Source organism: Pavona decussata, unplaced genomic scaffold, assembly GCF_977016875.1.
Source record: "Pavona decussata unplaced genomic scaffold, jaPavDecu1.1 SCAFFOLD_244, whole genome shotgun sequence".
Classification (NCBI taxonomy): Eukaryota; Metazoa; Cnidaria; class Anthozoa; order Scleractinia; family Agariciidae; genus Pavona; species Pavona decussata.
The window spans coordinates 350,001-368,463 of NW_028145649.1; the positions used below are offsets into that span (position 1 = coordinate 350,001).

The 18,463-nt window shown below is 41.7% G+C and overlaps 1 protein-coding gene and 1 pseudogene across 1 annotated transcript; both read left to right on the plus strand.

Moving 5' to 3' along the window:
- Nucleotides 1–6,895, plus strand: part of LOC146457268 (uncharacterized) — a 9,034-nt pseudogene extending 2,139 nt beyond the window's left edge.
- A 3,837-nt stretch (nt 6,896–10,732) lies between these two features.
- LOC146457269 (ATP-dependent RNA helicase DDX24-like) lies at nt 10,733–18,379 on the plus strand. The gene is made up of 10 exons (XM_085092118.1): nt 10,733–10,904; nt 11,500–11,576; nt 12,216–12,385; nt 13,128–13,239; nt 13,575–13,692; nt 13,934–14,030; nt 14,919–14,996; nt 15,711–15,775; nt 16,805–16,903; nt 17,623–18,379. The coding sequence occupies exons 1-10, from the start codon at nt 10,733–10,735 to the stop codon at nt 17,712–17,714; spliced, it is 1,080 nt and encodes a 359-aa protein (XP_084948244.1). The 3' UTR covers nt 17,715–18,379.
- The last annotated feature ends 84 nt before the right edge of the window (nt 18,380–18,463 follow it).

The following is an 18,463-nucleotide window of genomic DNA, read 5'->3' on the forward strand; positions in this document are numbered from 1 at the left end:
GAACAGATATCGTGGTAGATTTCCTGTTCCACCTCGTAATTAATTGGAAGAGGATGTATTCTAAAATGTCAGAAATTGAAAATGAAGATCGAGCCACTGTTCAAGGAGCTTTAGCAAGGCAAAGTGGATATACCGGCTTATCTATACTCCACCGACTGCATAAGCTGTATGGGTTCAATGTGCTGACAGATATGGTATTTGACATGATGCACAATATTCCCCTTAACGTGGTGAGTAAGCATCTCAACCGTTACCTCCGGGAAGAGTTGGCCGACAAGTCAATCTTGGATGAAAGATTACAAGCCGTACCATGGACAAGTGAACTTAAGGATGGGCGATACCAAAGTCTGTCTGTAAGATTTGCCACTGGAAAGCAGAAGAATATAGAAAATTTTCATTTCCAGCTTCTGAATGTGTGTGTGTGGGGGGTCTGATTGAGGGCAAAGAGTTTGAAATTTGGGTCCTGGTTGCTAGAATGGCAGAAATGGTGTACTTTTTGTAGCAGCTTCGCAAGAGAAGAAAACACACGAGACTCCAGGAACACAACAATTCTATTGACAAGATGGCGGACTATACAAAGCACATGGTTGCTAAGCTCACGTGACATAAACGTCACTACCACGACCCTACATCCCCCCTTCACTTAATACAAAACTCCCTAACATGGAGACAGCTTATGTCCAAATAATTAATGTCCAATGTCCAGAAACTACAAACAAATAAATTGACATAGAGTCATCTACATAGATCAGCAACTGCATGGTTTAAAATGATCAAGCACAAAAAGACACAAAGTCACTCATCCATTCAGGAGGACGCCTAACACGAGTGGGCCTAGAAGGAAGGGGACTTGCACTTGATTCAGCAGATAGGGTAGGATGCGCTTCAATATTGGGGGGCGGGATCAAAGCAGCTGCTTCCGCCTGCCTTCCAGTGGGCATGTCCTCTGCTTCATCTGCTCCACTGGCTTCAGTGGCTTCAGTGCAGGGGCCTGGCTGCAGAAACATTTTCATGTGGCTAGCGTTGCATAGCTTCGTGTTTCCTTCCTGATCTTCTATAAGGACAGCATTGCCCTTCTTTTCCACCACTTTATATGGTACTGGTTCAAAGTTGGGAGACAGTTTGTTGTCACGGCTCTTGTTGAGCAGGATGCGATCTCCTTCAACAATGTCACTGTACTGCGCTGACCGCTTGCTGTCTGCATACTCTTTCTGTCGAAGCTTCTCCCGTGCGTCTCTTTCACGAAGAAGCTGCTGCCACTGAGCCTCGGTGATTCTTTCACTTGGAATGCTTACTTTTGGAAGTTTATCTTTGAGGCGTCGACCCATCAGGAGCTCGGCGGGGGACAGTCCAGTCACTGTGTGAGGTGTGGTTCTGTACTGGAAGAGGAAATTTTGTAATGCCTTTTTCCAATCTTTACCTTCTAAAGTGGCGATTCTTATTATCTTCAGTAGAGTCTTGTTACAGCGTTCGATTTCACCATTACTCTGCGGCCAGTATGGGATTCCTTTTAGGTGAACTATCCCAAGGTAATCTAGAAAGCCTTCGAACTCTGCGGAGGAGAATGGCGGGCCATTGTCACTGCGGACATTGTCAGGTATGCCATATGTTTGAAAGATACTCTCCATAGCTCTTGTGACGTGTGATGCATCTGTCTTTTTTAATAAGATAACTTCGGGCCAGCACGAGTAGTTGTCTACTACTACGAGCAGGTGGTTTCCGCCGGGAATTTCCAATAGGTCAACGGCGATGTCGCCCCATGGAACTTTAGGTAGTGTTGTTGACCTGATAGGTTCAGTCTTGCTTCTAGGGCCGACTAGCTGGCAAGGATGACAGGCTTTAACAAACTGTTCGACCTGCTTGTCCATGTTGGGCCACCATACCTTTTCTCTGAGACGGGCCTTTGTGCGTTTCATACCCTGGTGACCCTCATGTGTTATTGCAATAGTATGCTCCCAGAGGCTTTCAGGCATGACAATACGGTTTCCTCTGAGGACAAGCTGGCCAAGAACCCACAGTTCTTCTGACAAAGCCTTGTACATCGTGCCCGACAAGCGACTCCAGTCTTCTGAGGTAATAGCTTGACGCACCAATTGTAAGGTGGGGTCTTTTGCAGATGCTTGTTCAACTTCTTGGGGTGTACTGCTGGTACGGCTTTACTAGCTATGCTGCAGGCATATTCTGTGCTCTCACGGGCATCGTGCTCCTGAGCTGGACCTACTGGGAGCCGGCTTAGAGCATCCGCAGAGTTCTCTTTCCCTGAAATGTGTGTCACTACGTAACGAAATTGCTGAAGGTATAAAAACCATCTCTCTATGCGTGCCGATGGGGGTGTGCTCTTGACGCCCAGGACAGTTACTAACGGTTTGTGGTCTGTGCGGAGTTCGAACTCGATGCCAGACAAGTAAAGATAGAATTTTTGACAGCTAGTGCCTCTCTTTCAAATTGGGAGTATCTCTTCTCCACATTACTCAGCTTGCGGCTGGCATAGTACACCGGCCTGTATAAACCATCCTCTTGTTGTTGCTCTAGGACTGCTCCAAGGCCAGCAGGGGATGCGTCTGTTATAAGGCGGGTCTTAGCATCTTTGGCGAAGTAGGCCATGACTGGGGCGTTTGTTAGCAACTTCTTAATTTGTTCGAACGCTTCTTCTTCCTTGGTACCCCACTTCCAGGACTTGCCAGTACATGTTAGGTCCCACAAGGGGCTTGATATTGTCGAAAATCCAGGGATGAATTTGGCACAGAATTGGGCAGATCCTAAGAAGCTTCTCACTTCGGATTGAGTTTGGGGTCTCGGTGCATCAACAATGGCTTCCACTCTCTTCTTGGAGACCTGCAGCCCCTCTCCTGTGAGAACTTTTCCCATGTACTCCATGCTCTTGGCTCCAATGACACACTTTTCATAGTTAAGGGTCAGTCCATGTTCTTCAAACTTGCGCATTACTTTGTCAAGGTTTTCATCATGCTCCCTGTGGTCACGCCCAACTACTCTCACATCATCATGCAAGTTGTAAGCGCCAGGGCAGTCCTTCAGTATTTGCCATATTAGCTGCTGAAACTTCTCTGTTGCCATGTTGACGCCATAGAAAAGTCGTTTGTATCGGTATAGGCCATCCGGGGCTGCAAAGGTGGTTACGTCACGCGAGTCAGGGTGGAGCTCTATTTGATGAAACGCCATGTTTAGGTCGAGTTTACTGAAAACGTTTGCTTCTGAAATCTCCCGTAAGGTTTCTTCCACTGTGGGAACCTGGTGTTTCTCTCTGAGGATTGCACGATTCGCCTGTCTCATGTCCAAACAAATGCAAATGTCTCCGTTGGGCTTCTTTACGGCAACAAGTGGGTTGATCCAGCTAGTGGGACCATTGACTTTTTCAATGACATCCAGCTCTTCTAACTGCTTCAGCTTTGCTGTCACTTCTGCCTCCTACTAAATGGTATCCGGCGCAGGGGTTGTGCCACAGGTGGGACGCTGTCATCCTGGTGTAACTTCAGTTGATAGCCCTTTAGTTTGCCGAGGCCCTCAAAAACTTTGGGGAATTTAAGTCTGAGAGCAGCTTTGTTGTCTAGAGGTTGCGCACAGTCAGTGTTTGTGGTGCAGTTATTGACGTTAATTCCAACCTTAAGGATTGCAAGCATCTCTGACGTTTTACGACCTAGCAGAGTTGCAGCCTGCCCTGGGACAACATAAAATTCTGCAATGGCTGACATCTTGGTCTGTGGCACAAAGACTCTTAACATGCAGCTTCCCTTAAGCTCTAGAGGTTGTGGGTGCGTGTATGCATACACATTTTTATTACACCCTGCTAAGGGTGCTTTCCCCCCTGTTAGAGAATGAAACACATGTTCTGACATGATATTACAGCTAGCACCTGAATCAGCAATAACATCAATTATCTTATCATTTATACGCAGTTCTAATGTTTCAAGGGCTTCACCACTGGAGGCAGTAAACACGTAGAATGCGTCATCTTCTGATTCCTCGTCATCCGCTTGTTGGCTGACAGCATGTACTTTCTCTCGTCTCCCACCTCCTTTGGTCTGCAGAGAGGTTCTTGCTGACTGGTTGCGTGGTTTTTGTTGCTGGCATGTTCTGGCTGGTGACGGCAACAAACAGCAAAGTGACCTAGTCTTCCACAAGATTCACAAACGTGGTCACGAGAGCAGCGACAGTTCTTGGCCAAGTGCACAATTTTGTTACAATTCCAACATCTTCCTTGGAATTTCGAACTATTTTGGTTTTCAACAAGCTCCACTCTATTGATGTCCTCTTCAGTTTGGACAAGGATCAGAGCATCTTTATCATGATACTGGCTTACTACTTCTAAGAGCTTGGATAAGGTTAGATTCTCGGACCGATATAATTTAGACTTCAAGTTTTTGTCCTTGATGTGTGTTAGCACTTGGTCTCTCGTCATATTGCCCTTCTCTTCTCTATATTCGCAATGTTCAGCTAAGCTGCTAAGTCTGGTTACAAAGTTATTTGTGCGCTCACCTGGGGCAGGCCTCGCTCCTAGAAAGTTTTGTCTCGCCTTTGGAATGTTCTTCTTCAACTTGAAATAATCAGTTAGCGAATCCATCGCTTTCTTGTATTCTTTATCGTTGCCTTTCGTTTCCTCGGGAATGGTACGGAAGATTTCTCGTACGCCCGGTCCTGCTAGGCGTAAAAGAAGTGCTCGTTGCTGTTTCGGGTCGTCGATGCCTGATGCTGTCACGAAGAGCTCGAATTCATCTTTCCAAATTCGCCAACGCTGCCAAAGAGTGGCAGGCTCGTCAACTGTGTCAAACGCCGCAGGACCCGTTAGTCCACTTAAACAGACGGCCATAGCTCAGAATTCCAGACAAGCTTGTCTTGTATTCGACTTTATCCTCGTCGCCAAATGTTACAGCTTCGCAAGAGAAGAAAACACGCGAGACTCCAGGAACACAAAAATTCTATTGACAAGATGGCGGACTATACAAAGCACATGGTTGCTAAGCTCACGTGACATAAACGTCACTACAAGGACACTACACTTTTATGGAAGAGCTGGTTGGGGGGAAGATGATTTGATACTGTTCAATAACTTCTCAAGGCGACATATGATTCTTGTCGAGGAAGAGTTAGGTCTAGACCAATGTGTTATTAATGCCCACAGCCTGGAGCACACCACTGAAGACATAACACGATTCTCATCCCCTGATAATTACTGGTGTGAAGTTTATGAAAGGGCTGTATCTCATTACATTGCCACTTCTTCAAACAAGAAAAACATCGAACTTACATTTGCAAAGGCAGAAGCTAGAAGAAAACGACTGAAAAGGTTGAAAAGCAAAGTCACGGTAAGCTTACCAAAGCAACCAAGATCAGGAAAATCTGATCGTGCTAGAGTATGTGCAAGTAGTTTGTCTGAAGCCAAGGAACTTTCATCGGAACTTCCAGCATCCCAAGATGTCAGTGGTGGAATCCTTGTTGGGAAACAGCAAAACAATCAGTTTAAGTTATCGATTAATGAAAGGTCATTGCTTATTCCGCTTTTTCCAAGAGCTAAGATTGAGGATGAATATTTCCAGTACTCCCGTTTATGGAAACCTTCAGGTTTCAATGGCGTTATGTTTAAAACTGGAGAAAGCGTTCTTGTAGCAGATGACAATGACCAAGAGATTGTTGTTAAGGTTACCCGGTACCTTCAGAGGTGTCTTCAGAGGTGTCTCGCGTCCAAGCGATGTAGTGCGTCCGGTTTAAACTGTAGATACCTAAACCCTTATATCAAATTAAAGCTTATAGAGCTGGCTATCCAACTAAACCAAGAATTTTGAACTAAAGTGAATTGCCGAATTTTTAGCGCTGTTTTCTTGAATAAATTTTTTCACTTGGAGGAGCCACTTCAAAGAGCTAAAACTCAAAAGGAATTTGTTCGTTTGCCTTCAAATTTGGACAGTGGCTAGTTTAACCTATAAACAACAAAAACTTGTCTGCGAATTTTTTCTTTCCAAATAGTTTTTCTCCGAGAGCGATTTTTGTACGATTACTCCACATTTTTTTCATCCTATTTCGAAAATGCTTTATGACTTTTCACTGCGATTGAATATGGCAAAACGCAGACACGTTTTTTTAGCGCTTTGGGTCCGGAAATTAGCAAAAAACAAAATTCACTTTGACTTGTAGCTTTAAAAAGGTGATTCGGACGCTCGCAATTAGAGGTCTTGAAAAACTCGACAATTCATTTTATTTCAAAATTCTTGGTATGGTTTGATAGTCAGCTCTATAAGCTTTAATTTGATATAGGGGTTTAGGTATCTACAGTTTAAACTGGACGCGCTACATCGCTTAAACGTGAGACACCTCTGAAGGTATCGGGTAACCTTAACATTGGACACTTTATTTGTGCTTCGGTGGATGACAAATTTTACTCTTTGTTAAGAGGTGAACTGTTCTCTGCAATTAAAGATGAAGAAGGAATGCCAGAAATTTACTGCTATAATTTTGAAAAGATGGTTGTTCCCTCAACCCAGCAGGTTGTTTTTCACACGTTCAGAATACTTCGCAAAGTCATGGTCTATCCAGATCCTGAAAACCTGACAAACCCAAGTCACTTCATTACCATTGACCCAATGCTGAAAAGGTTGCCTGCGTCATATGCTGATGTGATTGTTCCATTTTATCCCAAGTGTGGTGATATGGTCATTGTTTCTTGTGAACATGGCAATGACTACATAGCAAACATAACCAGTGTCCAAGAAGGACACAAAACACTTGAACAAAACTGTTTTTTTATGTGGATGATCGTCAAAACCCTGGAGCTGGATGGTATGTGCGAGAAAGCTATGGACATAGTTCCTTGCATTCAGTGGCATGGAATTGCATCAAGGGCTTGGCTGATGGTCACTGGGAAGGAAATAAGTGGAAGCAGTAATCTAATCTCGGTGACAGGTGCAGTACTATAGGACAGACCCCCTACCCCTATCTATGTTCACTTGGTAGAAAGGTTAATGTTACGAGACAAAAGTGTTCTCTGAAATGATTAAGAGGCTTCCCATTGACTGTACATGTAGTTATCTTGCTGAAGGCTAGTCTGTTGTATTCCAAGTTTTCTGCTCGTTCAAGAGTGACTATTATTTTTCCCTTTTATTGAAAGGTAGGAAAAACACGTATTGCATTGTTGGGTGCAATCAATCAATGTAAACCTCAACAAAGTATATTTTTCCTAAAGCTTATTAATTATGTATTCTGTTGATTGATTTTTTTTTTCAGTCAGGTAGACCATAATAAGCAATATCATCCTGAAATAGTCTGTCAGCACAATGTTGGGCAACTAAGAGTCTATTTGTAAACATACTTACCTGAACACCTGAACTTACATGTGGAATTTCATCCACTTTATTGGTCTAATAATGCTGTCTGATTTTTTTTTTATTTTTTTCCCTCCATTAATGTGTTTTCAAAATTTTTTTCCTGTGTTAGATGCATGATTATTAATTCGATAAAGGGTCATAAAATGAAGGCCGTTTTCTAAGGCAAATTTCAAGGAGCCAGAGACTTCGAAGTTAGGCTACCCTACAAAACTAATTAGAACACAAATTCATCTTCCAAATTGGCACTCTTAATCCCCACGGAATCAGTGAACACTTTTTGTTTTCCACGTTACTATGCGTCTACCAATAACATAGCTCAGCTGGTCACTATAGACATGTTAACACATACAACCCACAATTCCTTGATTCGCTCTGACAGAAGGCTAACGCTTGAAACCTCAACACTCGAATCTCTTTACAGTGGCCAATTTACCGTTCGTTGTCAACTCTATTGATAACTAAACATTCGTTTCTACCTGTCTAGCACCTGATAAACAAGAGCCTTGGATAAACTTGTGTCAACTTTATTCTGAGTGTAATGTACATTGTAACTCTTAATTTTCATTTGTCCATACAGTGATAGTAGAGAGCACCAAGAGAATGGCCAACCAATCACAAGTAAAGTTGTGTTTGCCGTCATTTTGCATACAATTATGTGCAAAAGAGTTCTGCAGAAGTGATTACTTACTGAAATTGTGGGATTTACTTCAAGATATTCAGAACGGGCATGATGAAAAATGTCTGCTTTCCAAATATCAGCATCTTCTTGCAATTTGGAGGTGAGATATTAGCACTGTGGTGCTTTGATGACTCCATACAAGTTCTAAACAAAATTAAAAGGATTTGTATGGTGTCCTAGTCAGAACATAACAGTGTTTAAATGTCTCATATCATCCCCAAATTGCAATAAGATGCCTATTTGCCATCATGCTCTTTCCAATCATCTCAAAGTGCCCATATCGGAATTTTTTTTATTTTCTTATCTGAATCTAAACATCACCCTAAGAACTTCAGTGAAAAAATTTTTCGATTTGCATAAAACGCAATTTTTTTATGAATTTTATAAGACGTTCAAATTTGCCGCCATTTTGGCCCACCATTCGCATTAGTCTCCTCTCGGTTTAGCAAGAGCTGTGACGTAGATTCAGGAACACGTGACTTCAGCCTTTCTCTGGATCTCACTGAAAACAAGTCGCGGTATTTCTGCACGTTTCTTGAAAATGCCGGAAAGATATGTTGCAGCGAGATGTGGAAACATCAAAGACGAAGCCAATGGAATAAGCATGCACAGGATTCCTTTCTTTGGCACCACATGCCCGCAAAAACTGAGGAGGCGAAAGAAATGGATCGATTTTATGCTGGAGCGGAGGAAGATGTGGACGCGCGCCTGGAAAGACCTCGTCCTTGCGCTCGATGCACTTCAATGACGAGGATTTCACAAGGCTGATGAATTCAGGTTTAAACTTAAAACGTGAACTGAAGTAGGATGACATCGCGCTTGTGTTTATCCTTTAAAACAGCTAAGCGAAGGGAAGACGAAGACCAAGAGCCACCTTCGAAGAGGAGCAGGGAAAAGCGAATGGTAAGCTTTCGATACTGAATGTTCACACCCGCTTGTGTCATTCTAAGCGTTGTAACCTTCTGAGGTTTATAGTTTGACCTCACTGTTAACTCAGTCGCAAGTTTTATAAAATATGGCGTAATTGTTTTGGTATTTATTCTCATAGATCGTGAGATCCGCAAAGTTTCGTTGAGACCAAGCTCTCAAAAAATACTAGCACAAATGCTACCACTGATGTAAATAGATCGATGCGAGAACAGTCGCACTCGGCGAACACAGAAAACATTGTAAACCACGATGTAGATAAGGTAGATAAACTGCAGCAAGAATTCAACAAGCTCAAACAAATACTGTACACACATGTGTTGCAGAATTCTGCAGACAATAAAAATGTTGAAAAGTATAACAGCGTTATCTCTGAAAACCTAACCACCACAACGGGGGTTCAAAATAAAAAAGGGCACAAAACAAATAACAAGCGCAAAGAGCGCAGAAAAAAATTGGCTCAAAAACGGATTGAGACACAAAGAGAAAAACACGAGAAATTCATGAAGGATTTTTCAAACAAACAACTTGGCGACAGCCTGTTAGCGTTATTTCTAAAGGGCTCAAATTTGTCCCGACACCGGTGACAGACACGAATTACATTAGACGTCAACTCTTGGTAGACTTCGAACATTTCGCAAGACGTATGCGCCTAAAAGAGACAATGGATTTCGTAAACTGTGGGACAGTGACAAAAAGGAAATTAACCTGTTCATTGGACAAGCTAACAACTTCCATCCTACAATTAAATTTACGGCCGAAATTTCAGAGAACGAGACAAGCTATTATTATCACAGCTCAACACGTGTCCTTCCTGTAGTTCCGCGAGAACAATGTCGATAGTCAGCGCTTCACAATTGCCTTCGAGTTCCTTGCAGCAGTAGCACTCGCTGATATTTGCTAGCAGATCACGGCTACAGTTACCACAAGTACATCTACATGGAAAATAATTCGTTCGAATGTATGCGAGTACTTGACCATAGTTTTGACAGATGATAATGAAGAGCGCGTATGCAAAATGCAAGGTGAGAACTTTACCATCCACTAACACGCACTCTATTCTCCAAGCGTTTCGTTAAATCTTCCTCGAGTCGTCGCTTCTCCTCTTGTTCCTTGCGATATCTTTTTAGCCATTCTTCGTCTGCTATCGGCTCGTCCGCGTACGGTTCGAGTGTATCATCATGTTCACACGTATTACTCGTTTCGTGGACGCCATCTATCGCCTCGACTTCGACGCTTTCAAATTCGTCCTAGCTGCTTTCTTCAGCGGTTTGCTCACTTTCCGTGTCAGATAAGTTTTCTGCCATGGAATATACTTATTTGGAGCTAAGTTTTTCCTTCCTACCGGTGAATCTGACGATTTTCTTTCTGCCGCGAATGTACTTTACTGAAGGTCAAATGAGTGCATAGACTCGAGGGTTCCTGAATGTACGTCACAGGCCATGTCACGTGGCCCTATTGTGAGCCCGTCGGCATTCTCATCAGCGGGGCGGGTGGACCGCAATAAAATACGATTTTAAAGATTTGTAAAATTCATAAAAAATTCGCGTTTCATTCAAATCAAAAAATTTTTTCGCGGACGTTCTTCGCGTGATGTAAAAATTTAGATGAAAAAATAAAAAAAATTCCGTTATGGGCACTTTAATGAATCCCATAATTTCAAAAATTCAAATATTATTTTGTGACATCACACTTGAGTACTCTATGTAGGGTGATTCCATTGCTGTAGTGTAAACTAAAACACATCTGATTATAATCTTAGTAATTCTGGTCTTTGTTCCATTTCTTGTTCATGATTGTACATGATGATTATAAATGCCTAACACCATTTCAATCTTTGTCCCATAAAGATACTGCTGCCAAGAAAACGCTGCAGAAATTTATCTTCTCTGCGACCTTGACTCTTCCTAAATCATTCAAGAGAAAAAGAAAAGAAAAGAGTGTCACAAGAGGAGAAGCCTTGGGTAATTCCTTGTTTAAGCCCCAGTATCAACATGTACAATCTCCTTCCTGGTCTTCATATATTCCTTTAAGTGCTAGTTGGGAGAACATGTTTTAACATCAAGACATTGTATCTTTGGTCATCATTTCCTTTAGCCGTGCATATACAGTGTACTTGTTTTCGTAAAGTAAAACAATAATGTAAAAGTAATTGTATAGCACAAAAATCCATGACAAGATGGTCAATGCGCTTTACAGCATGGGGACACTCTCCAGATCGAATTTGAATTTGGAAATGTTGGATTTTGAGTAGACAGTAAAACCGGATTACCCAGAGAAAAACCTCTCGTAGCAAGGTTGAGAGCCAACAACAAACTCCACCCACACATGACGCCGAGTCCGGGAATCGAACCCCGGCCACATTAGTAGGAGGCGAATGCTCTCACCACTGCGCCATCCCTGCTCCTCTCAAGTAGTGATGTTTAAAAAAATCTTTGGATGCTTCTTAATTTTCACCCTTGTGTGTTATGCTTACTATAGCGTAATCTAATCTCTTTTGGTCTCTGTGTTTAGTGTCGTTAATGGACAAAGTTGTAAATTAAGTGATTGTAAATTAAGTGATTGATGTTACAAACAAGAGAGGAACAGTGCAAACGCTAACAGAGACAAAGATTACTTGCTCCCTTGATGAAAAGGTTTGTTGCTGCATCTTTCTCATTAGAATTCTACGATTCGGTGTTTTTTTTCTTTTTTTTTTTCAGGGATAGCGAAGCGAGCGAAATACATGTGCGAACACAAGAATTGCCTTCTGTGAGGAGAGACAACATGTATACGGTTGAAGAGAAAATAAGCAGGCAATTTCCACTCGGCAGTGGATTTACGTGGTTCGGTCGCTTTACTATCGCTGGGAAAATAAGGGACTATTCATGAATTGTCTTCTTTATCAGCAAGTATTAAATTTTTCTGCATTTGCAACGTAAAATATTCAGTTGGAGAAATTCCATTCACAGATTGCCTGTTATTCCACCTAGAAAGCGTTCAGTGGGAATCTCAATATTTTAGCAAGCCACTTTCCTTCAAGTTGCATTTAAACAAGAGTCAATTGTTGTTATTACAGAAGGTGTCAACAGGCGTTAAATTTTCTCATTGTTCTCATATATTTTGAATGTCAAAGAGTTTTCAAGTGAATGCCCCCCCCCCCCAAAAAAAGGAAGAAATAGACACTATTAAACTTCAAGTTCTTGCATAATTTTTCTCTCATTAATTTACTGTTTTCAACAGACACACTTAGTTCTTGTTTCATCTTAGTTTCTCTTCCTTCCTTTGCTTTATAGGATCTGTATCTTTACTATTTCCTGTCCCGTTACCCAGGCCGCACGCTGGTGTTTTCCAATACGGTGGACTGTGTTACGAGACTGGGTTCATTGTTTAGACTGCTAAACTTTGATCCGTGGGCTTTACACGCCAGTATGCAACAAAGACAGAGGTTAAAGAACCTGGACAGGTCAGTTAAAATCATGTGTTATACTTAACGTTAAATTTTGTCGAAATCAGTCGAAAAGACGCTTTTTGATAATAATTTGGTTGATGAAAGTGATGGATTTTTTACTGAGTGACACAGGCATATTTTTGAAAAAGGAAATCCGAATACTCCTTTCAGGAGTTGAACCTAAGACCTTCTGACTACTAGTTTGGATGCTCTACTGACTACTGAGCTACAGGAGACTTGTGGGAGCTAAGGTAGTCTGAAATGTCAGCCCTCTCCTCCCCCTAACCCACAGGGGGCGCCCCTGCGGGTACGGGGGAGGAGACGGCTGACATTTCAGACTAGAGCTAAGGCCATTAAACTAGGTTCATGGAACAAACATCCTGCATATACTGCTAGGGTTTGAATGTTAATGTGTGGCATATGCGCAATGGAATGAATGCGATGGTACAGTCAATTCTCGTCTTGCGGACACCTCGCTATTACAGACACCCCGATAATACAGACAGCAACTAAATCTGCAACAAAATTAAATTACAGACGTTTGGCTGAAATAAATTCCTGCTATTTAATAGCGGGAATTTATTTCAGTGAACACGGACTCTCGCTCGAGGGTGTCCGCAATAAAAGGAGTTGACTGTATAATTATTTTAAGCCTGTTAAATGAATGAGTATGATGTATTGTTCGTTGAGTGACACAGGTATACTCAGGAAAGCGATATTCATGTTAACCTCGATTTGTCATTTTCCCGCTTTTCAGGTTCAAGTTAAATTCTACGGGTTTGTTTCTCGCTACAGATGTAGCCGCGCGGGGTCTGGATATATCAGCAGTTGAGCACGTGATTCACTATCAAGTTCCCAAGGATCCTGACGTATGTTCAAACCTACCAGTAGGAGTGGGGTGGGGTGCGTGATAACCTTGAGATTAGGCAAGGATTGAAACTCCCGTTAACTGTCTGTTAAGTCACCGATAATTTTTCGGGTGTTTTCCCCACTGACTAACCACTAACTATGTTATGCAAGGTCGTTTGCTTGTCAGTTAGCTGAAATTTTGTGTCTTTTCAAAATTAATTTTGTGCTTCAAGAAACGGTACTTCGCGGATTCTGAGAGAAACTGCTGGAAGACAAAAGGCAATAAATAATGGTTTTCATACAGATCTGTAGCTTCGATGAATATCTTCATTTTCTTACTTTGTTGTTTCTACAGCTTTATATTCACCGCAGTGGTCGTACGGCCAGAGCCAGTAGGGAAGGTTTAAGCGTTGTTCTTGTGGGGCCGGAAGAACTGGGATCTTACAAGAAAATCATGAAGACGCTCAACGCAGGTATGGTGTGAGGATTTGTGGTCGAATCGTACCTAAGACGTTTCGCCCCAGATCTGTAGCCCCAAATGAAGAGATGCATGTATCTCACCCCTAATAATAGACAGTTGACTCCCAATTTAGAGGGCCTAGCATCATGGGTTGTATTGTCGTCGGGAATCAGAGTTTTTTCTTTGTTCCTACCAAATGTTCGCGTTTTCACAAATCTTCATTTATTTCCTGTTTATTTACTTTTTTGTTCCAGGAAACGACCTCGACTCCTTCCCTGTTGACGTAGCTTTCATGTCTTCCATACAAAAAAGAATCTCGCTTGCTAAAGAAATTGACAAAGAAGAACACATGTAAGTAAAAGACAATCACCAAAATGCTATGGACATGTCGCTGTTACTCTCAAGAACACCGCAACATAAATATGGAAAACTTCTGAAAATTTCGCTTAAATAAAAATTTGACAACAAGTACCGTACCGTTCCACTAAATGCTGCGAGCAGCTCATTCATTCGAATAAAATAAAAGTAAATGGCTTCATTTTAAGGGACAGTGTCACTGTTTTTAGTGTCATTTTGAATAGCGAAAAAACCAATGTGTATCGATGGAGGCGATAAAATAATGGTTCAACTTTGTTAAAAATAACCCTACTAGTGTACAGGAATTAAAATCAATCATTTTTGTCTACGGATGGATAGGATGGAAATGGATTGCAACTGAAAAAGTTGGCCAGTTTTTTCAAGTTCCTCCCATGAGTTTTGGAGAAATCGCTAAAAACTGTAGTTTATAGTTTATTCTTCGATTCCTTGGATAAATCCTTTCATAATTTCTTTTCGGTGCTCTAAGAGCAATTTCATGTTAAAGAAGTGGTTCTTTGTCATTGGCAAATGTTTTAGCAGTTTTTACCAACATACAGCAAAATCTCCTTGACAATGCGCCTTTAAGTGCCAAGTATTTAGCACCGTAGCGCAAATTGAGGACACTATAAATCAATGAGAAATATACAAACTGAACATAACATTTGTTAAAAATCCCAGCTAGTTGGAAGCAAACCAGTTGGTCATTTACAAAGCGTGGCCTTGGATTTGAAAACGGGGCTACCGTGAAACAAATCCAAGTGGTCAGAGCGGGACTCGAACCTGGGACCTCTGGCGCCCAAACCACTCGGCCACGACGCCTTCCCCTATGTGTATTCTTTTCGTTTATTTATAAAAAGTACTTTATCATGTGCTGTTTTGTAGATTTAGACGGAAGAAGTCTGGCAATGACTGGATTCTTGCCTCCGCCAAAGCTATGGACATTGAAGTTGATGAAGATTTGTATCCTTTTGTGAAGTTCAAAAGGGATTATTGCAAAGATTGACAAAGTATATGTCGATAAAGTGGTTGTTGATTAAATTCCATAGTTCTCCCCACGCGCTGTTCAAAAACTCTTACATTGAGTATATTCCAACCATTACCAACGAAAGAAACTTTTAGGGCGCGCTTTTTGGGGGGCCATATTTTGTGTATTTTGATAAAGGAAACTATACAATGAAAAATGTATGTTGTATCTGTTGCCTGGTAACGAAAACATATCCAAATGGCTGAGGTAAACGAGTCGAATTCTTATTAATGTTTTAGAAGAATAATGTAATTGTTTAATATTTCGAGGTATTCTGATTTTGGAATTTCAAAAATGTGTCCCAAAAAACCGCAGCCTTAAATACGTCATTTTGTGACTCGCAGTTCAAACATATGCGTTGCATTTCATGTGTCACTTAAGTTCAATGTAAAATTATTGGCCAATCAGATACAAAGATTTTTAAAACAAAACTATGTGACCTGTACATGTGACTTCTGCCGGCTGCCCGTCTATTTTCCCGCGCTTGCCGTCGGTTTCATGTTTTCTTTCGTCAGATTTTGGCTTGTGTACTTCCAGTGTTCATAGTTATAGTACAGCTCTTACGAATGAAGTCACCATATCACTGCGGCAACCCCTGGCAGCAAAACTCTTTCTTACTAGTTATTTGCCTTTGACGAGCATTCACACAGGTTAGAAGATCTTGGAGATTCAGGAGAAAGGAAAGAGAGACAGGAAAAGCTGAAGCAAATGAAAGGTATTGAGCATTCCAATAAACAATTTCTGTATTCTTGGTATTGATGTGGATCTAGCAACTTGTAGTGGAGGCCCTTGCAGGGGAATATATTAAAAATATATATTTGCCTGTGAAGATTCCCTCTGCTTAAGCCTCATGCACAAACTGGATTCCGTTTAATAACGAGAATACCATTAGAGCGGCTTTCAATTGAGTGTCGAAAGCAATTTCACGTTTGCGTTGGTTTTGCTTTACTTCGCCCTGTGATTGGCCAGCAAAACACGCGCCACGTTCATCAACCAATCAGCAGCAAAACCAAAACAAATCGTGCTTTACTCACACACGTTTTCCCGCGCTTGGCGCCGGTGACGTGTTTTTGCTTCGATTTCTGATTGGTTCATTACGCTGTTTGCGTCTGTTGTGATTGGCTAGAGTAAGTTACTTTGGTTATGGTTTTACGACACTCAATGAAAACCGCTCTAAGGTCTATTTAGCTTGCAGCTCTAGATTCTTGGCAGTCCCTTTCTGGATGGCTGAGCTGGAGAGCTAAAAGAACGAAGAGAAATTTCTTGTAGTGTATTAAAACTTACTGTTTATACTGCATTGTAACTAAGGTTTAGCGAAAAAACCTTTCGTTTTGCCAGCGTGCAATGTCACAGTCTTGCACAAAAGATGTAAAAGCAAGACAGAAAAAAACAACTGTCAGTGAGCTAACCACACGAATGGCGGCAAAATTGCCTCTTGCTAGGACAAACGCGCGTCACATCTCTTCAAGGAGAGGGGGTGGGGGGATTTTTGCGCACGCTCGTGTATTTCGCTCACTCCACTCGCCCTGAGAAAAATAAGAAAACTACTCGTAGTCCAAGAAGAAAGCGACGAGAATTTCAAGTACATTGATAGGTTTCGCGCTCGGGCGCCTCTCAGGTGTTACGCTGGCATGGAGCCGAACAGCTTGATTGCTGGTTTTGACATTTTACAAACTAACTTAGCGCTTCTGTAGTTGCTCTATAATGTCATTTTTCATGATATTTTACTTTTCCTTTTCCTCAGCTCAACTCTCCAGTTTGGTGAAGACGCCATTAATACCTGCTGGATTTAGCGGAAAGTATCCTACAAAGAGCGGGGCGATGTTGATGCCCGGGATCAAAGGTAGATTGCACCACATTACTGTTGTACAATAAAAGCACTGGGCTTCTGTCGTTGAAAGAGAGCTTATTTTTGGAGGGTGGGGTGGGGCTTTTTAATTTTGGAGGGAATTTTGCATTTTAGTATTGGCTGACTTTGGCAATAAAATAGCTTTAGCAGGGTGCCTACTATTGTTACTACGCATACGTTCTGCGCATCTCGAGATACTCGGGTTTCCTATGGGTGGTGCTTAATAATACAGGGATATTTTTGCGCGGTTTAAAACTATGAGGAGAAAAAAAAGCGCAATACATTACTTTGTATTTTGCTGGGTTTTATTTACAATAATTGTTGCTTATCTCTAAAAAATGCGTGGTTACCCCCAATTTTCTTTTTGGATTTCAATAGCCCTTGCTAAGATCTGCTTTCCTCGCATAGTCATAAACCACGCAAAAAAAACTTCCTTATTAAAAGCTTCAAACAATTAATCCTAAAGAGGCAGACACACGATGAAATATCGCACGCAACCTTCAAACCGGCAAAATTTGACCGAATAGCAGCAACCTGTGTTTTCGCGCCTTAACAGTCGATCAACTTATATCGGGGTGGAGGGTGGGGGGGGGGGGGGGTTGCCTTTTCTACAGAAGAATTGGGGAGCGTTTTTTCGGAATTTTACGGTAAGTAAACAAGGCGCTTTCTTAAAACAGTTGTTAAAACTGCTTTCTCTCTTTTGCATTAATAAGCTGAAACAAGTTGTGAGGATAGTGGGAAGGTGGCAGTGGAGGAAGTGAAAAGGAAGAAACGACAAAAGAAGACCAAAAGATCCACAAGGTGAAAGCGAAATCAGGTGAAGACCGAAAGGCGTAAAGCTAAAATGCTATCAATTGGGAGATTAAATGAGTCAGCTGGATTTTCCTAGTACTTCACCAGATGAACAGCTGGATAGTTGAAGGCTGGTATGTCAAACGACAGTTAAATAGCACGTGACCGCCTTGAAGATCAGTAATTGCGGTCACCCACGGGTGGTGAATGATTACGAGAGATTGTCACGGGATTTTATGAATGTTTGATGGCGCTACCGTTTGGAAGACTACGCTGTGTAAGCCAGAAACGGACACAGGATTATATTTACTCTGTAGCAGTTTCAGTGATTATTGACTCTAAATTAACTGAAGAACAACAGAATGTTGTTTAAAAGGCTTGGTAGTTACGCCTCTATTTGCCGATAACTTGCACACGTGAATCCACTGTATCAAAAAAGATGGCGAATGGTACATTTACCCATAACTCTTAGCATACGAAAACCCTAAAAACGCACAGAAAAACTTAAACAACTTTAAACCTAGCATACACAATGTTGTTAGTACAGGGGCGAATTTTTGCCATAAAATATGGCTATGTGCTTATTGGCTGTATAAGGTTTGCAAGGTATTGTGGTAAAATGCACAGCCACCATTTTTTTTCCCGCACGGTGGATTGACTGACAAGTTCTGAAAACCACAAGAAGGATCAAAATAATCACCGCAATATAGTTCATTCCAAAATATCCTCTTAGCGCATCCTTCCCACTTTCTTTTAGCTTTG